We start from the raw sequence: 17926 nt of genomic DNA, 5'->3' as shown, positions 1-17926 counted from the left end.
ATGAGTTACCAGATTGTTTTTTAAAACATAAAAATACACTTTTACATACATTCTTACATCTAAAACCACAAAGCATATAATTAATAATAAATTTCCGATAACTCGGTGTTCTCGGATAATGGTTTTAACTTTCTTGAAATTTTGATCTTAACTGTAAAGCAGAAAAAATCATTTCCAACATGACTGATCATGATGGACATTATCCTCGTACGCGATTACTTTTAAGCATCAATCCATCTCGGTTTCCCTGTAAGCGGCACTTTTCCATTATAAGTTTTTGCAAGATAGATGTGATGTCCGCGCACGGGGAACGACCGCTTGCAACGCAACTGCCGAGTGGTCGGCGGTTTAAGACTTCGCTAAGCATATCTTGTGGAAAGGAGTAAGTATGTACAACGGGTACTAGAACCGTTCCACTGCATTGCAATAAGATTTGTTATGGGTCAAGCTGGGTAGTAACCAACAGTTACATAAAATAATTTAAAAAATGAAGAATACTTTACTCACAATATTAGTCATCTCCGTCAGACTTCCGTAGTGCTTCCGTTCCGGAGACCGGCTGGAGCGGAACTTCTTCTGCTGAGGAGGCTTCAGCGGCTGCGACCAGGCCGTGGAGAACTGCTCCGTCTTGGCCTCCCAATCATCGGCACTGTAATGCTTAGGAGCCGACTCCAACTTCACCACATCCTCGGCAGAACCATTGACACTATTGACTAGTTTGGATATCTTCTCCGTGGCTTCAAATTGCTCGAGTAAAGAATCTAAGTTGTTGGCAGCCAAGACGGGGAAACTTTCTCCATCGCTTACGGTTTCCACATCGATGTAGTCTTCGGAATCTTCTTTAGGGGTGCGGCTGCCTTCCGATTTCGTTATCCTCATAACTAGAGGCTCTCTCGGGTAATTCGTAAAGTTGCTTTTCAATTTTGTCGGAGTTTTAACAGGGGTGATACATTGTATGGGATCTTTGGGAGTGGGCGGCCAGATTGCGTCTCGGTTGATTAAAGTCATTACAGAAGAGACTTCTGGCAGCCTATTGTTTCGTTTGGGCGTCGACATTATGATGTTGGACATATCGGCCATGTCGATTTCGAACTTGTCAATGTTTTGGCCGTAGTGTCTCCTGCTTTCCCCTTTCAGTTCGGATTTCATCATATAAGGACTAGAAATGAAATTCTCGTTCAAGAGGTGTGACGGATCGCCGTCTCCTTCGCCCGTGATAAAACTGGTCAAGTCAAAATTTTCAGGATTATCAAGATCATCTTCTGGTTTTAAATCTTCTGGATTAAACAGCAAATCTGAAGAATTCATGACTTTATCTAGCATGCCATTTTTGTCTATGATCCCGATTATATCGTTGGTTGTTTTGCTTTCATCAAACTGACTGTCGTTTATGCTTTTGAGGGTGCATTCGGGATCTCGTTTGGTTTTAATATCGACGATGGGATCAAATGAAACAGTTTCGGGGAAGGGTGGAACGTGTTCGTCAAACGGGTCTGGCATATCGAAATGCTTATTGAAGACCTTGCTAGGACTAACGTGAAACATTCTGTCGAAATCAATCAATTTCAAATCTTCAAAAGTCATACAAGTTTGAAAATCTTGCCCCGGAGTATCGACGCAGTGACTAGGAGATTGTGGCAGCGAAATGGACTTTAATTTCTGTCGTCTGGAGAAAGTTTCAGGTGTAATATTGCAGTTGGTCAGTACAGGCAGCGGAGTTATACGGTAACTGTTGCTAGTTTCGATGGTGTGTTCAATAGGTGTTTCAAAGTGGGCAATGGGAGAGTCGGCGCTACTTTCACTAGATGGAGAGCACTTTTCTTTAAGCATGGAACTTCTGGAGGAGATGTCCCTGGGTGGGGTTTGCTGGATTTCACTAACACAAATAACATCTTCCGAGGCGAATTGAATCTCATCGTCATCATCTTCGACACAAACGACATCTTGTTCTTCATCTCGTTCGCAGACTAAATCGTTGCCGTCATCTTCGCAATCTGATTTCTCGCTTTCGGAGTAATTATTATAGGGGCTACTGCAGCGGCTGCTTTCCATGCTTCCTTCGGAGGAAGTGTCGGAGATGTCGAGCGTATCAGGATCAACTGAAATGACCTGAATGGTGCTCGAAATGAAGTCATGATCGAACTCCGAGTTCCCGTGGTACGCAATGTACTTTTCGTTGGGATCGGAGTCGAGTTCATAGACCACGCTGTTAATGGTTGCGTAGAAGTTTCCGCTGGGCGACGTGTTGTCGTTGTCCATCATTCGATTGTCCCCCCTAATCTTGCCCATATGAATGGAGTTCTTGGTCCTGACAATGTTCTCAGGCTTGATGGAGAGGTTGTCCCCCTTGACCTGAGGACTGAGGCTGTCCGGACTGAAGGAGAACTTCTCCGCTTTGCACGGAGATGGGGTATCATTGAGACCTTCGTTCACTTCGTCCACTATGTAATCCTCCGAATCAGACATCTGCAAAAATATTCAATAAATTACAAAAATATTTGCATACAAACTAATAATCACATGAGAGAATTCAGAAACTTGTTTTCCCAGTCTGTTATTCGAAACCTATTATTATCTTTCTTAGAATTTGCTGCAAAATACACTGAGGATGCTTATACAAACATTTGATGAGAATTTGTTTTTAGACAAATAATACTGTGTTGGCACAAAATAAACAAATAGTATAACATAAAATTAATTTAACATTTATGATATTAATGGTTATGTAGACTCCTCCAAACCTTGGGATGTCTGTATCAAATTCTCTTAACTTATCCCATTTCAATGCGAACGTCTTTTATAATCCACAATATATTAAGAACTCCTTTGAATATTTAAAATTACTGAATAATGTAATATAAATGTATGTTTTAGTTTTGCATATAGGGCAGGAGAAACATTTTGTTATTGATGACATTTTCAAAAGGTTAAGGTTACCTGACAAATAAAAATCACTTCACGCAGAAAAAAAAATTAAATTAAAAGTAATTGAACTCACAGGTAATGAAGCCACGTGTCTTCTCCAGTCGCTGAGGGTTCTGTCAAAATCCTCGCCAGTCCCCTCCTCCGACTGTGGAGAAAGCTGACTTCCATTGCCACTGTTTAATAATCATATAAATAAATAGATATTCGAAAAACAATTAAACTTTGGATATAGTGACAATTCAGTTCCATTGTCTTTGGAAATGGTGACATCTTGATCTAATTGACTCGCTTAAAGTGACCCGACTTTTAGCAAAAACTTGGTTCTATCAATTAAGGTGATTTATGTTAGACAACTGGTTCCAATTGACTTCGGACAAAGTGACCCTTTGGTTTCATTGACTTTGGAAATGGTGACATCTTGATCTAATTGACTCGCTTAAAGTGACCCGACTTTTAGCAAAAACTTGGTTCTATCAATTAAGGTGATTTATGTTAGACAACTGGTTCCAATTGACTTCGGACAAAGTGACCCTTTGGTTTCATTGACTTTGGAAATGGTGACATCTTGATTTAATTGACTCGCTTAAAGTGACCCCACTTTTAGCAAAAACTTGGTTCTATCAATTAAGGTGATTTATGTTAAACAACTGGTTCCAACTGACTTCGGACAAAGTGACCCTTTGGTTCCATTGACTTTGGATATTGTATATATATATATATATATCGTAAAACATAATATTAATAACTTGTAAAACCAAATCTTTGGAGTTGAAGAAAATTTTCTTACATTATTAGTAAAACACTTAGATTGTAATCAGATACTTTCATAGCTTTGGTGACAAATATTCAAAGTCAAGTTGTAATATTTTTTTTACCAAACAAGAGCACGAATTTCGGAGACGAAAAATTTAAAAATATGGGAGGCGTGTGTACAGGTACCGCCACTCTGGAAAGCACTCAGGTGAGTACTCACAGTAGGGAGGTGATGGAGATGGGGCAGTGGAAGGTTGGGGGATAACAGTCGGTACAAGGTGCCCCCCCTGATACCCGACCAGCAGATCTTTAATCTGCTTGTACAGTAATGAATGTAAATAATATGTGCGCATTAAATAGAAAACTAACACTGTATCACCACTCCACTGTGGAGATTCACTGTCGTGTGAAGCGCTCCGACCCCCAACAGCAAATTGCTCCTCTTCATTGTGAAGAGAATTCAACATGCCCGTCTCCATGCTGGTAAATCTGTAAAACAACAAAACATATTGCTATAGAACAGTAGATAATAACAACTATAAATGAATACAACTTTAAAATTGATCCACTGTGTGTACGGAGGCATCATAAGGATGCACTATTCCTGTATAAAGTAGTTAACAATAATATTCAATGCCCAGAGTTGCTAAACAAGATTCCATTCAATGTACCTGCGCGTTCAACACGCTTTTGTATCCTGTTCAGGGTTGATCAAAGCAAAACGAACTCTAAGCAGAATTCTTGCCTAAACAGACTATGCAATAATTACAATAGCGTATTATCCAAGGTTGATATTTTCAGTTGCGAACTTACCAAATACAAGAGGTCCATAAAAGAATATTTCTCTGATGGTTTGTGAATAATGTTTATATCTCTATTATGATTTGATTTATATCTACAACCTCTCTCCATGGCTAAAAATGTATTGTTTTGTAAATTTTCCATTTTATATAATCTTTTGCTTGCTTGTAAAATTTTTAATTCATATTCCTTTCTCACAAATTTAATTTACTTGTTCCATATTATGCTGTCTCAGTAGGGGTAAAGTCGCAAGGAGGAAATCCATAATTGGTTTTATTTTAGCTATACAATACTTATGTACAAACTGATTAAATAAAAACTGTCAATTTCCCGAAAATGAATAAATAAATTATAAAAAAAAAAACAGCCACACATGGAAAATTACAGAACTGTTTGATGTGGGACTACTGTGGGTGGGTCACGGCTTATGGAACATAAAATGAACTAAATATTTTTGTGATAATTGGATCTTTCACCACAGAATAGACATGAAATTTCACGTAATAGAAAAAAAAATCACCCTTGTTAAATCTTAAAAAGGACTCAAAACAAATGAAAGACATTCGAAATTCACTAATTTTTATAAATAGGGAATATGTTGATTATTATTATTAGAACGTAAAGTGAATTGAAAACAGCGGGGGATCGTATGTGATGTCATCATTCTAGTATCTTGTCTTTTTTGTTTTCAAACAAGAAGGAAAAGTACGAAAGTCGACGATGTCTGTACGAGCTCCCGCTGGGACTATTTTATTCAAATAGCAGCAAAATCTTTCTTACTCTCAAATTTTGGCATTATTTTACGAGACTCTGTGTACACTTTGATAAGACCTTCTCTTGCAGAATTTAATGCATGAATTAATCGAAGCTAATCTTTGAAGACAATCCGGAGGTAATTAGTTTTAAAGGTGTTGTTTTGACCCCATTTAGAACCCTTTTATTATAGAGAGTATCTTTTTATATGATCCACCTTGATGTACATTGTTACACTCAACCTGTCGTCCCACGGGCCGGAAAACAATCCACATAAACCGAGTGCTGTTAAGACCCTGCGCAAAAAATTAAGTTAGTTATAGGAAGGTAACGGTCTGCAGCGCAGTTCAGTATTTTAATTTTTCTGTGCGAGGTATTACAGCATTCGGTTTATGTCGATTGCTTACCGACCCATGGGACGACAGGCTTATTTATTCATATTATTTCTTTCAAAATGCTTTCAGTTTTATAAAGTTTGTAAAAATAAATCTCAAAAATTTTGTCTTGTAAGAGTGTGGAAAGGGGGGTGAATATTATAAAAAATTAAAAACTTATTACACCAAAAATATACAAAGAGATTATGATTAAGGCGATGCACTGCGTAGTAATTTAAAATCATGTGTTTTTGTTTTGAAAATTACGTCGCCTAGGAATGTTTCAGATGCTTTGATTAAATACTGCGAGTAGAATACATCTTGGCCTTTAAAATAATCGAGTATTTTTTAGATAAGTCTTTTTATAAGCCCAGAAAAAAATAATGTATAAGGCCTATGAAAACTGCTTTAAAGATCAAAATCTCCTACTTACGAACCCATTTTCGGTTATGGTTTTATTGAATAATGTGGCGAATTAAGTTATTTATAAAATGATCGAAAAACATTTAAATATTTGTGCCTGAACATCCACAAAATAAAATAAAAGGCACTTTTTGGACATTTTTTTTCTTGCATAAATCAAAACAGGTGGATGGTGTGAAGCGGGAATTTATACGTAAGGTGTGTTATTGATAGCGGCTCGATTCAAAATATTACACGACGTAGTGCATCACCTTAATTAGATTCTTCACCGATTACTTCGAAATTTTGACACAACGTTATTTATATAGAGGACACTTGTGACAGGTAAAAAGATGTTTTTTTTAAAAACCAGCATCATCTGCTGGAAGCAAAAGCAAAATACACTATATTCGTTCATTATCTACACCGACAGACTAAGCAACAGCAACGCGTGGCAGGGTGCAGCTAATAAAAAATATATATTCAATCTATTATGTCTATTCTGTGAAAAAAGTTAAACTAAATTATATATTTAAAAACTAGAAAACAGGTACCATACAAACATTTAATTAAATCTGTTCGATATCTGGGATAGAACTTAATGGTTAATTAAAAAAATATATATAATGCCCACTTTTTTAATATTTAGCGTACTGCAGTTGGGTAGGTAATAAATTTAAATACAGGAGCGGGAATGTGTGTCTACTGAGTAAAAGAAACAGCAATTTAATAGAAATTCATTTAACCGTAATAAGCTTTAAAAAAGATAGAAATAAGAACCTCAACTGTACTTTTATTTTCTTTTTACCTTCGCAATATTATGTTTGTATTAATAGTTCTTAATTTCTGTTAATTTTATAACCATAAATAAAAAAAGTTACAAATCAATGTACACCATAATATGTATGTATAGTTGTAATGTGTAAACTTTCCTAAATAAAGATTATTATTATTATTATTAAAGACAGCTTAAACACAGGATTAACCCAATAACTAGGCACCTAATTGCCACCATCATCAAAATACCTGGTTATTCCAAGAATTGGTCAAATATATATTTTAGCTAATGGCTCTCTAATTACATTGCCTAGAAATTTTTCCAAATTACACACTGTTAATCACCTTAAACACATTAAATACCTCCCTTAATCCGTCTGGTTTGGGATTATCCAGAATTCTAAAAACATAGGTAAGACATATTTGATAGTCAAATAAATGTGATGATTTTCCCTTTTGGTTTTATTTACTTGGGTTGATAGACAAAGCAATTCAATAATGCTATTTCTACAAATATGAATTAAAAATGCTTTCGTTATATTGTCTTTCCTGGAAAGAGTATATTCGTTGGAAGTGTATTATGTTAAGAATTCATGTTCCTGTATTCCAAAATCTTAGCTAACAAATAAATTGCTGTCTGAATTTGTGTTTTTTAAATGATCTGCTACCAAGTTAATCACCTCCACAGAGGAAAATTGTAAAAATGCACACCGTGTGCATGACTTAAAACAATGGCGCAGGTTCATTACATAAATAATTCAATGTATGTACTACTTAACCCTCCCGCACCGGAAGGGGTAATCCACATCCCCCAAATAAGAGTTTTGTACTATATGTTGTTTTTTTGCATCACATACTCTAAAATATAAGGGCTACAATAATTATGCTCGATTTTGTAGTCTATCTTTTACCACTTTGCATTATTGACTGCCGGGTGAAGATGAGCAATGTCCCGTTAAAACTGTAAGTATAAAACCAAACAGTAGCTAATATCTGAGTGTTACTGGAAAGTGCAAAAGGAATATTAAGAGACATGATAGCACCGCGATATATGGGGGACCCTAGTGACCCCTTTCGATTTGTGTTACATGACTTTTATTTTCAGGTACGAAAGGTTACTGAGTAGGTAATTGGATGCGACAAAAGATAAGGGAATGAATAGAACTATTGATACAAAATGATATTCTGATTATATTGTAGTTCTTTTGCCAGTCCTGATACATGAGCGAGGCATGGAGCTGGTAGGGGAAGTAAGGAACTAAGGAGAATGAGCTGTAAAACCAAGTATAGCCGGAGTAGGGGATCCAGAAAGAATGCAAAGGTGGATGTAAGCTTAATAAACAAAATTAATAAAAAAAATCCATTGGATTGTTTGGATAGGTAGAGTGTGGTAGAAAGGAAAATCAAGTGGATAGATAAAAAAGTCAGGGACGACCCTGTTTTTTTTTTTTTTTTCTTAAAGAAAGACAAACATTCCCGAGAATAAATTGACAATATTTGAAAATTTCCTACTACCACAACAAAAAGCGGAAAATGTTGCTTGTGTCATGAAAGAGGACTTAAGGTTAAACGCAACGCTCGTTGTATTCTACGTGTTCACAGATGGCGTTAATTAATTAATTTTGTTTAAATACGCTTTTGCAAGGTATTGCTTTACAATATTAAGACAAATCATTTGTTTGCGCCCGTATATACGCAATATGAATATGAATCAATAGTTTTGTTAGTTTAAAGACTTAATTCTTTCGAGAAAGGCACACAAATACAATATTTTACCGATGATTCAATCCAATATTGTATTTGTATGCCTTTCTCGATAGAATTGAGTTTTTATATGGACAAAACTATTTATTCATATTCATATTGCGTATATGAGGGCGCAAACAAATAATTTGTCTTAATACTGTAAAGCAATACCTCGCAAAAGCGTATTTAAACAAAATTAATTAATTAACGCCATCTGTGAACACGTAGAATACAACGAGCGTTGCGTTTAACCTTAACGCACAACTCCTGGTATGGGACCCAAACGCGGTGACTACTCACTGACCGGGCAAAAGATAGCAAAAAAATAGTTAACTTGCCATGATATTCTAAATTAAATGAATTAATTTTCAGAAAAAATTCAATTAATTTTATGTAATTCACAGATTCCACCAATAATTAAAGTGTAAAATAATTAGAGAAATTAATCTAACTAATAAAACTGTGAATCATATCTGACAAATAAATCAATGAGTAACAACAAACCTCTACAAAAAAAAATAGACAACATTGATAAAAGTATTTTTCATTTCAGTTTACAGAAAGAGTAATTTAATTTTGTAAGACACTATACAGTGTCGGGGGGTAGGGTGCTCTAAAGGGAGGTGATTCAATATGACGGTAGAAATAAACTTTTTTTTCGAATTTCAAATGTTTGTTTTCCAATACAAACAATTCAACTTTTTAGCCTAAAAACTACCTTAAAACATTGGAATTTCGAAAAAAGTTATTTCCTTTCTTACTTCTAAAATCGTGTAGAATCACCCCCGAAGTTAGCGCACTTTACTCCCGGCACCTGTATATTATGGAGGGAAACAAAACATGTATTTATATGTATAATAATAATGGAAAATATATTTAACCTTTTTTTCACAGTGGCGAATCAAAACTAATGAAGGCAGAACAGATCACAATATTTTACAGTATTTGTTTGACAATTATAGTAGTGTCGAATTACACATTTTAATTCGGTAATAGGTAATTCGGAACTTTATAAAAATAATAATAACTGTTATCGAACACTTCTGATTGATAGCAGATAGATAATTCGGCAAAATTCACTTTACGCGATTATAAAAATATCAATTACACACTCAATAAAAGGCGTCTGATAAGAACTTCAATTTAGAGGTTAGGAACATGTTTTCACCAAAATAAAAACAACCGACTCCCATCGGTAATCTAGAGCGACTGGAGTGGAGTGAGTAGACTGGAGAAAGCTGACTGTTATTATTGTGGACAGGTGATTAAGGAATTTCCAGAGACGCCATTTCTTGTCATTAACCGTCATTCCTGGAAATGTTTACGGTTATGATTCATAACAAAGTCGAAAACATCTGCAATTATTGATGACAACGCGGGTAAAGGAAAAACAACAGGATATCATTGACCAGGATGCAGTTAAATAACACCGATTCTGCTAAAATATCCATAAAATCACGCATACGACGAAAACCAAAACAAAGCCAGCGAAACGTGGAACAGATGGATCAAAATACGTCACGAGATATACTACGCATCCGACAGTCGTATGATAACAGTTATTTATTTAATAAATAGTCAACTTTGGGTATAACTCACAGACTAGAAAAGCAATCTATTTTAATGTAAATAAGAATATTTTCCCTCCCGGCATACGGCGCGAAAGCACATCTCAACCTAACCTTGCTACACTAAGATAACCGTGCTATACTTATTATCAAAAATTGCTATTTCACGGTTGCATAATGAAACTTTGTCCGACCCTTTATATCGCGTCCGCGAAATAAAAGCGCATTTACCCTGTCTATTTTGGTTCTGACATCGGAAAGGATTTCACGACTTACCAAAAGTTTGGTTATGTATCACACCATTTACACACGTAACACAAAAACAAGCTCATTTCAGGAGATCACGGTTTATTTAGATGAAGACACTTATCCCGACGGACCGACACACACTTGGATTGTTTATTTTGTTTCGCACTTAACATAAAATATGAACATCACATGGAACCAACTAGCTTAGGTAATGTCACTATTATATTTTTCGTTTTTACTTTGCTACTTTGCTTGCGGGATCGTGGTGATCACGTGGATAGGTGGTAGCACTGGTAGCTGGTAGTGCCATACGCCATACGCAAACAATAGCATTCTTCGTTTTTCTTTGTGGCAGCACTGTTTTTTCATAAAGTGATTATATATCTTTTAAATTAATTAATTTGAGGAATGTCGCGGAATGGGATACCGATGAGAGTTAAATTTTAAATTTAACCAAATCATAAATATTTGAGAGTCTATTTGATTTTTTATTTCCCCCATCTCGATCGTTGAAAGGAAAAAGAAAGTGAAAATAAATTTGTTGGACATGCACAAACTATTATTAATATAAAAGAAGTGTGTACACAAATTATTTTTTAATGCAACAGCAGCGAGCATAGCTGCATTTGCAATTTTTTACAATTTTTAGCAGGCTCAGGCATTACTGGGCCATAGATGATTTTTGATTAGAGTGGTTTATTTATGATCAAATCTTAAGTTGGGATAGAACCAAGGTTCGTTAAGAATATAAAATAAACTACATATTTTCAAAGAAACCTGGGATATAACAAACCGTTTAAAATAAAAGTGTTTGCGCGTTCACGCATGCTCTATTATATTTCGTTCATATTTGCTTTATTCTATGGCCGATTCTATACAAATATATAAAACCAAAGATGAAGTCGATTCAAAATTGAGTTTGTATTTCTCTCGAACGTTTCATCATTCTGCGGCGAAGAAAGCCTTTTCCCAGTCCAGGGACGGTTTTTAACTTTTCGCTAGCTAGAGTGATGGAGAAACGAAAAATACAACATTATTGATGTTGACGCAGCTGAAAAAAATTTCAACTTTTGTCTGAAGATTTTTCAGTGATAGGGAGGCACAGCTTATACAATCTAAAAAGTACGTTAACAAATTATCAATAATTTTGTATTTTAATATGAGCCATAATAAAGGTTTCAAGGAACAAAAAAATAAAACTCTCTCATGGCCAATCCATTTTTGTTCTATATGCTCGCTAAGAGAAATATTTACGTCCGTCAAGTTGCTCTATGGTAAGAGCCCTGGCTAAATAAGCTCGGTGATACCATTACTTAAAGTACTGACCGGGCCAAAGAAGCATTAAAATAATAAAAAAAAACAACCGACAACCGATTTTCGTTTTTCTGATATGTCATCACTGTCATTGGATTTTGACTAATAACTTTGCCATTGCTAGGGATTTATTCTTAAATTTAGGGAGAAACAGAGGGTTCAGTTTATGATGTGTTGTATTTGAATGCTAATTCATAAAATTCACAGGAATTTTCTTTTCAGATGCTAAATATTTTTTGAAAGAGATAGTTGTAAAATTGCTTATTTTAATAGCAATTTAGATGTACTATTTGTATTTATAATTTATTCACAAAGGTGGATCAAAAACGAACTCTACTTGGAACTGCAGTTTCTTTTAAAACTTAACTAAAAAAATTGTAGATTGTGTAACATCTCAAAGTTTGATTCATGTGCACTTATTGTGTTCTTTATTATATTATGGTGACATACACACACTACCCACCTCCTGTGAGTACTTTTCGTTACTGGGTACAGCAATTACAGGTACAGGTACTTCATATCCAGTATTTTTAAAAGTTATTTTTTGTACCTGTACTCACTTCAAAAGCATGCGGGGGGGGGGTTTGTTAGAGAATTTCAGGTAATTCCTCACAAAAAATTCCGATGTATAATTCCCCACAATGATTTTTAAAATCCAAGGAGGGGGGAATAGATAGAGAATTCCTTGTCAAAAAATAGAACTCTCTTCTATTCTCAGCGGCTTGCGGGTGGCGAGTATTGCATATACAAGACGCAAAAGATATCAAAAACTCACAATACTCGCAAATCATGCATTACTCGCAAAACGCGCGATACTTATGAACAAACTCTAAGTAAGAAGTAGTAAGACCTGTGATATTTACAAATACTTAGGAACAAGGTATTTTGAAGATTTGTCACAAGTACAAAGTACCACATGAAAATCCCCGTTACTTTTACCGGGTACGATAAATACGCCTCTCCTCTAACACACACACCCCCTACGACCCTACACACAAGATATGGTAAACAATCCATAAGTTACGAGGTGGGCAATTTATATAATTGCCTTCCAGACGACATTGTAAAAGAAAAAAGTCAAGATATGTAATTAGGAGGAAATAATAATTATTTTATAACTCCAAGAATGGCACAAAAAATAAATTGAAAACGTAATTTGCCATGAAAAGTATTCTGAATTAAATGGATTAATTTTCAGATAAAAATTTAAGAGAATTAATTCTGAAAATGGGACTTTTAATAAATATGGGGAGTTTTCCATTTGCAATTGATGACTGTTGTGTAGTTAGTCAAGTTAGTGGTTTATTTATGGGTAGTTATTATTTTTTGACCTGGCAACACAGTTACCAAAATTCCTCCGTAGTGTGAGTGACAGTTCTCGTTCTCAACTTCTAAATTTATATCTAAATATCAAAATTGCGGTTATTTTGGACATTGACCGCTTTGATATTAGTACGCCCTCACGGTTATTTTTATAAACAGTTTAAAATTATGCAAAGTTTATCAAATCATCGACACTTATAACAAAATCAAAAATTATGAATATTCCTAGATCATATTATTTTACGCTGCGTGTTTGTAATATTATTATTGTTTGTTTTTCGATGTTATAAATGGATCCCAATGATCTGGTAGATATGAATCGCGTGAATCCATTGCTGACCGTGTTCCGGCAGGCCATCCAAACCTTCCTTCCTCGAAGTGACAGCGTTAATGCTAATAATTTCGCTTCCAGTTTTATGAAGCTGAAAGAAAATTTAGATAAAATTCGCGCTGACGATGTTGGATTCGACGATATATTCGAAAACGAACGATATTGGATGAACGAAGACAAGGCGCCATGTTCTTACATAGAAATCTTCGAGAATGAAATTATAAATATGAGCATATTTGTGCTGAAACCAGGATTCAAGATGCCATTACACGACCACCCTCAGATGCATGGATTATTAAAAGTTATCTCTGGAACTGTTGGCATCAGAACATTTAGTGAAATTCAGTCTGAACATACAAATACAGACTTAGGAAATTTTCCTAGTGAGAGAGAAAATCCACATATAGTTAGATCTACATCAAGATCAGATCAGTTCAGATCTCTGATCGCGCAAGTCACAGAACAGAAGATTTGCGATGCTGAGTCAGAATGCTGCGTCCTGACTCCGGAGATATCCAACTTCCACGAGATCGAAGCTCTCGGAGGTCCTTCAGCTTTCCTGGACATCCTGGCCCCGCCGTACTCAGTGTTTCTGAACGATTACGAGCCGCGAGAATGCCGCTACTACCGGCAGGTGAGGGAGATCAGTAAAGACACTGTGGAACTAGAAGGGATGCCGTGTCCCCAGTGGTTCTTCTGTGACGCGGCCCCATACCTCGGACCTAACCTCTCCTAACGTTTTATTTTACCTACTGCATTATTATGTATTTGTTAGGTTTGTTGTTTTCATATCAAGGAGAATGGTTAAAAATGTATCAGTCTTTGGCACACCCTCAACACAATCAAGTCAATAGAAATAGTTGATATACCACTGGATAGATTTGGTTGGTAAAATTTCCGTAATCCGCTTAATTCTAATTTTGCCCAAATTATTGAAATAACACTTTGTTTCAACTTTTGTATAAGAAACAACTATTTACATCGGGGGAGATGGAAAAATATACACAAAATATATTATTAGTTTCTTGGTTTGGGTTATTTAAATAATTTATGCATATTTTAATTGCAGCAGAATATTTCGGTAAACTAACAAGATTAAACCACTGACCGACCTCCGAATTGTTAAATATACAGAAATAGGGACACGCTTAATATGCACTTTTAACAGAATAATGTGTTTCAGTTAGAGAACAATGAGAAGTAAGTATTTCAGTTTCGGAAAATGGAAAATAATGCATTTTAGCAGCTATTTCATGCAAAAAACTGATAATTTGAGTATTTTCGAGATGCCATGTTTTGACATAATAATTTCAAATTGTTTTTTTAGTTTTTCATAATATTTGGCTAATTTATATAGCGCCGTTTTCGTGAGAAATCACCTCAAGGGCGTTAATTAAACCCAAACAGACAACATAATAGCCTATTTTAGGTTCATAGGTTCATATTTTGGTTAATAAGAGAAGAAAACAAATTAACCTTAAAACTTTGAAATGAATAACAATGGCCGCCATGTAACAGTCAGTTTTAATTTTAACGAAATAACTATTTGCAATGCACTATTTTCCATTTCCAGAAACTAAAATACTTGCTTCTCATTATTATCTAACTACTATAAAATAAAATGTGCGTATTAAGCGTGTCCCTATTTTTTTTAATGTATTTACCAAAAATTGGCCCTAAAATCTGAATTTTTTTGTACCAAATTTTTAAATCTGATGTTTTAAATCTAATGTAACTTTTAAACCATATGTTTGAACGTAATGAATTTTATAAATTTACGTGCGTATTGGATCAAGTATATTTCAACTATAAAAATATAAATACAGTCAAACTTGGTTATATCGAGCACAAGGGGACCAACTAAATTTGCTCCTTATAGCTGTTAATTTTTATATCCAAATCGGTTTTTTAAAGTCGTATGTACGTACCTGAACATTTGGCTGTCATCAGTTGTTTTGTTTTGCTCTATCTAAAATTAATTTTTTACCATTCTTTTTTGTTTTCTGGCAAAAAAAAGTGTAGTGTGTTGTGCCTTGAGGTTTCTTCTCCCTCCTGATCTTCCAGGAGTCACTTTTCGCTGCTGATTTCCAGATATTTATAAACTTTTTTACTTCTGTCATTTTTCATACTATTATTGTAGTTGTTTACTGTTGTGAATAATGGAAGAAGATTTCCCTCCTGGACCCCCTACAAAGCCCCCAGATCCCTCTCCAGACCCCCCAAACGGGGAAAATGTAGAAATTTCTGACAGTGATTCTGTCATCTTGACTTCTACCAAAAAAAGGAAATTTACTCCTTCTTCCCCAATAAAACTTGACTCGCCTTCGACTTCACTGTCCCCACCAGCACTTTCTCAACTTCCTCCAACAAACTTTTATTCTCCTCATTCCCGTGGCCCATTCATAGCATACGCCCAAAAAACTGAGCAAGGAAAAACCATCCACCCTCTTGAATTTGGCAAATTCCTATCAAATAGCAAGAATCTTTCAATCAAACCTGGAGGTGTAAAAGCCGAGGGTCGCTTCCGAATCTCCGTCGAATTCCTCTCAGGGCCAGCTGCCAACAGTTTCATCAAAAATATCTTCATTTCATCTAATTCAAAGTTCAAGGCATATATCCCTACTTTCAATGTCACTCGCATGGGCCTGGTCAGAGGTATCTCGACCGATCTGTCCATCGAAGAAATTCTGTCTTCACTTTCAACCCCCCAACACATTGGCAATCCCATAAAAGCCAGGAGGCTAAATTACAAGGACTCCTCTGAGGGTATAATTACCTGGAAGCCCTCCCAATCTGTTGTTATCACCTTTGAAGGTCAATCTCTTCCCTCCCATATATATTTATTCTTCAACTCATTACCAGTTGAAATGTATACATATCCCACCACTCAATGTTTCAATTGCTGCCGTTTTGGTCATACCAAAGCTGCATGCAGATCTCAACCCAGATGTTTTAAATGTGGAGAAAACCACGCAGCTGACCAATGTCCTTCTTCCTCCTCACCTAAATGTTTTAACTGCTCAGGCTCACATACAGCTATCAACACATCTTGCCCAGAACAATCTCGCCAAAAAAATATTAAAATTTCAATGGCCTCTCAGAACTTGTCTTTTCTGCAGGCTTCTAAATTATTCCCGCCTGTCAAAAAATCATTTGCTGAGGCTTTATCCAGCAACTCCTCATCCAACCCTCTTCCCTCCACTACAACAACTTCTTCTCATTCAACTAAATTCACATACAAAAACGCTATCTCTAAACCGGCTCCTGGATACGATCAGCAACAACACAACTCACTGCTCTTAAATCCCAATGGTTCACCTCTTTCAAATGCCACAAATGGGTGTGCAAATAATTATGATCCGTCCTCAATGAACTCTCTTAAACTTTCTGAAAAACTCTCCCAAGACAATTCTTCATTTATCCAAACTCTTATTATTCTTCTAATTGACCTTATTTCTTCTCAAACTAATCTACCGTCCAACGCTGCTACTATTATTTCCACATTAAAATCATTTATTCAAAATGGCTCTTCAGGATGTCAGAATACTTCAGTGGAATAGCCGAAGTGCTATTTCTAACAAATCTGATCTCCTTAACCTATTAAATTCCAACTTTATTTCTTTGGCTGCTATCTCGGAGACTTGGTTTACTCCATCTACCCACTTTAATGTGGGAGGGTATTCCTGTCTCCGCGACGATCGCCCGGAAGGTTCGGGCGGCGGTGCTGCCCTTTTTATTAAAAAATCCATATCATTTTCCCCAATAAATAATATCAAACCCCCCAATGCTGACTTCCAAATGGTTGCAGCTAAAATAAAGGACACATCCTTTATTTCAGTCTATCTTCCCCCAACAGCCCACTTCAATAAACAAACTTGGTTGCAAATTGTAAGTCAACTAAGCCCTCCTTTCTTTATATTAGGCGATTTTAATGCCCATTCCCCCGTCTGGGGTTCTGCTTTCTCCGACCGAGATGGTCGAAGTGTGATGGATTTCCTAGATCAATCCAACCTTTTCCTTTTGAATGACGGATCTCCTACTAGGATCTCACGCCCCAGCACAAACCCCAGTGCAGTGGATCTCTCGATATGTTCTACTAGTCTGGCTTCTCTCTCCTCGTGGGTGGTGTCCCCCGACCCTTGCTCCAGTGATCATTTCCCGATCATGATTACTTATCAAACTTCTTTCCAATCGGACAAGTCTCATATTTCGACAAAGATTAAAACGAAACACACCAAATGGGATGAATTTAACTCTCATATGGACAAGTTCCTACTAAATTCACCCGCCACCGATATATTTTCCGTCAAAGATGATTATAATAACTTCAAATCAATGCTCATAACTGCAATAAATAAATCAAATCCTCCCCCTAAAACTAAATCTCTCAAAAAACTCCCTCCAACTCCCTGGTGGGATGAGGAATGTTCCAAAGTAGTAAGAATTCGGAAAGCTAAATCTCTTTCCTATCGTTACAATATGACTATGGAGAACTATCTTATATACAAAAACGCTGAATCCAATGCCAAAAGGGTATTGAGGTCAAAAAAAAGATCCGGGTGGTACAACTTTTGCAGTTCAGTATCTCCGAACACTCCAATTTCGGAAGT

General features: G+C 35.9%; 2 protein-coding genes across 3 annotated transcripts in view; one reads left to right on the top strand and one right to left on the bottom strand.

The window, feature by feature from the left end:
• LOC149411637 (uncharacterized) overlaps positions 1 to 10581 on the bottom strand; it is a 31520-nt gene extending 20939 nt beyond the window's left edge. Inside the window, exons 1-4 of one of the 2 annotated variants that reach the window (XM_089646799.1) lie at positions 10376 to 10581; positions 4048 to 4167; positions 2999 to 3098; positions 508 to 2466 (exon numbers count right to left, since the gene is read on the bottom strand). In XM_089646799.1, coding sequence (XP_089502925.1) covers positions 508 to 2466; positions 2999 to 3098; positions 4048 to 4157 — 2169 coding nt within the window. In that variant the 5' untranslated portion in view covers positions 4158 to 4167; positions 10376 to 10581. Of the gene's footprint in view, positions 1 to 507; positions 2467 to 2998; positions 3099 to 4047; positions 4168 to 9412; positions 9517 to 10375 lie in introns of those variants that run through there. The other variant, XM_089646800.1, reaches the window with a different exon arrangement.
• A 2455-nt stretch (positions 10582 to 13036) lies between these two features.
• Positions 13037 to 15237, top strand: LOC149411636 (2-aminoethanethiol dioxygenase). Its single transcript, XM_089646636.1, has one exon. The coding sequence runs from the start codon at positions 13276 to 13278 to the stop codon at positions 14050 to 14052; it is 777 nt and encodes a 258-aa protein (XP_089502762.1). The 5' UTR covers positions 13037 to 13275; the 3' UTR covers positions 14053 to 15237.
• The last annotated feature ends 2689 nt before the right edge of the window (positions 15238 to 17926 follow it).

This window comes from Hesperophylax consimilis, chromosome 25, assembly GCF_061612785.1.
Source record: "Hesperophylax consimilis isolate HC1 chromosome 25, BYU_Hcon_1.0, whole genome shotgun sequence".
Taxonomy (NCBI): Eukaryota; Metazoa; Arthropoda; class Insecta; order Trichoptera; family Limnephilidae; genus Hesperophylax; species Hesperophylax consimilis.
The sequence above is the reverse complement of the archived record's forward strand: the minus strand, read 5'-3'. Positions and strand labels throughout refer to the sequence as shown.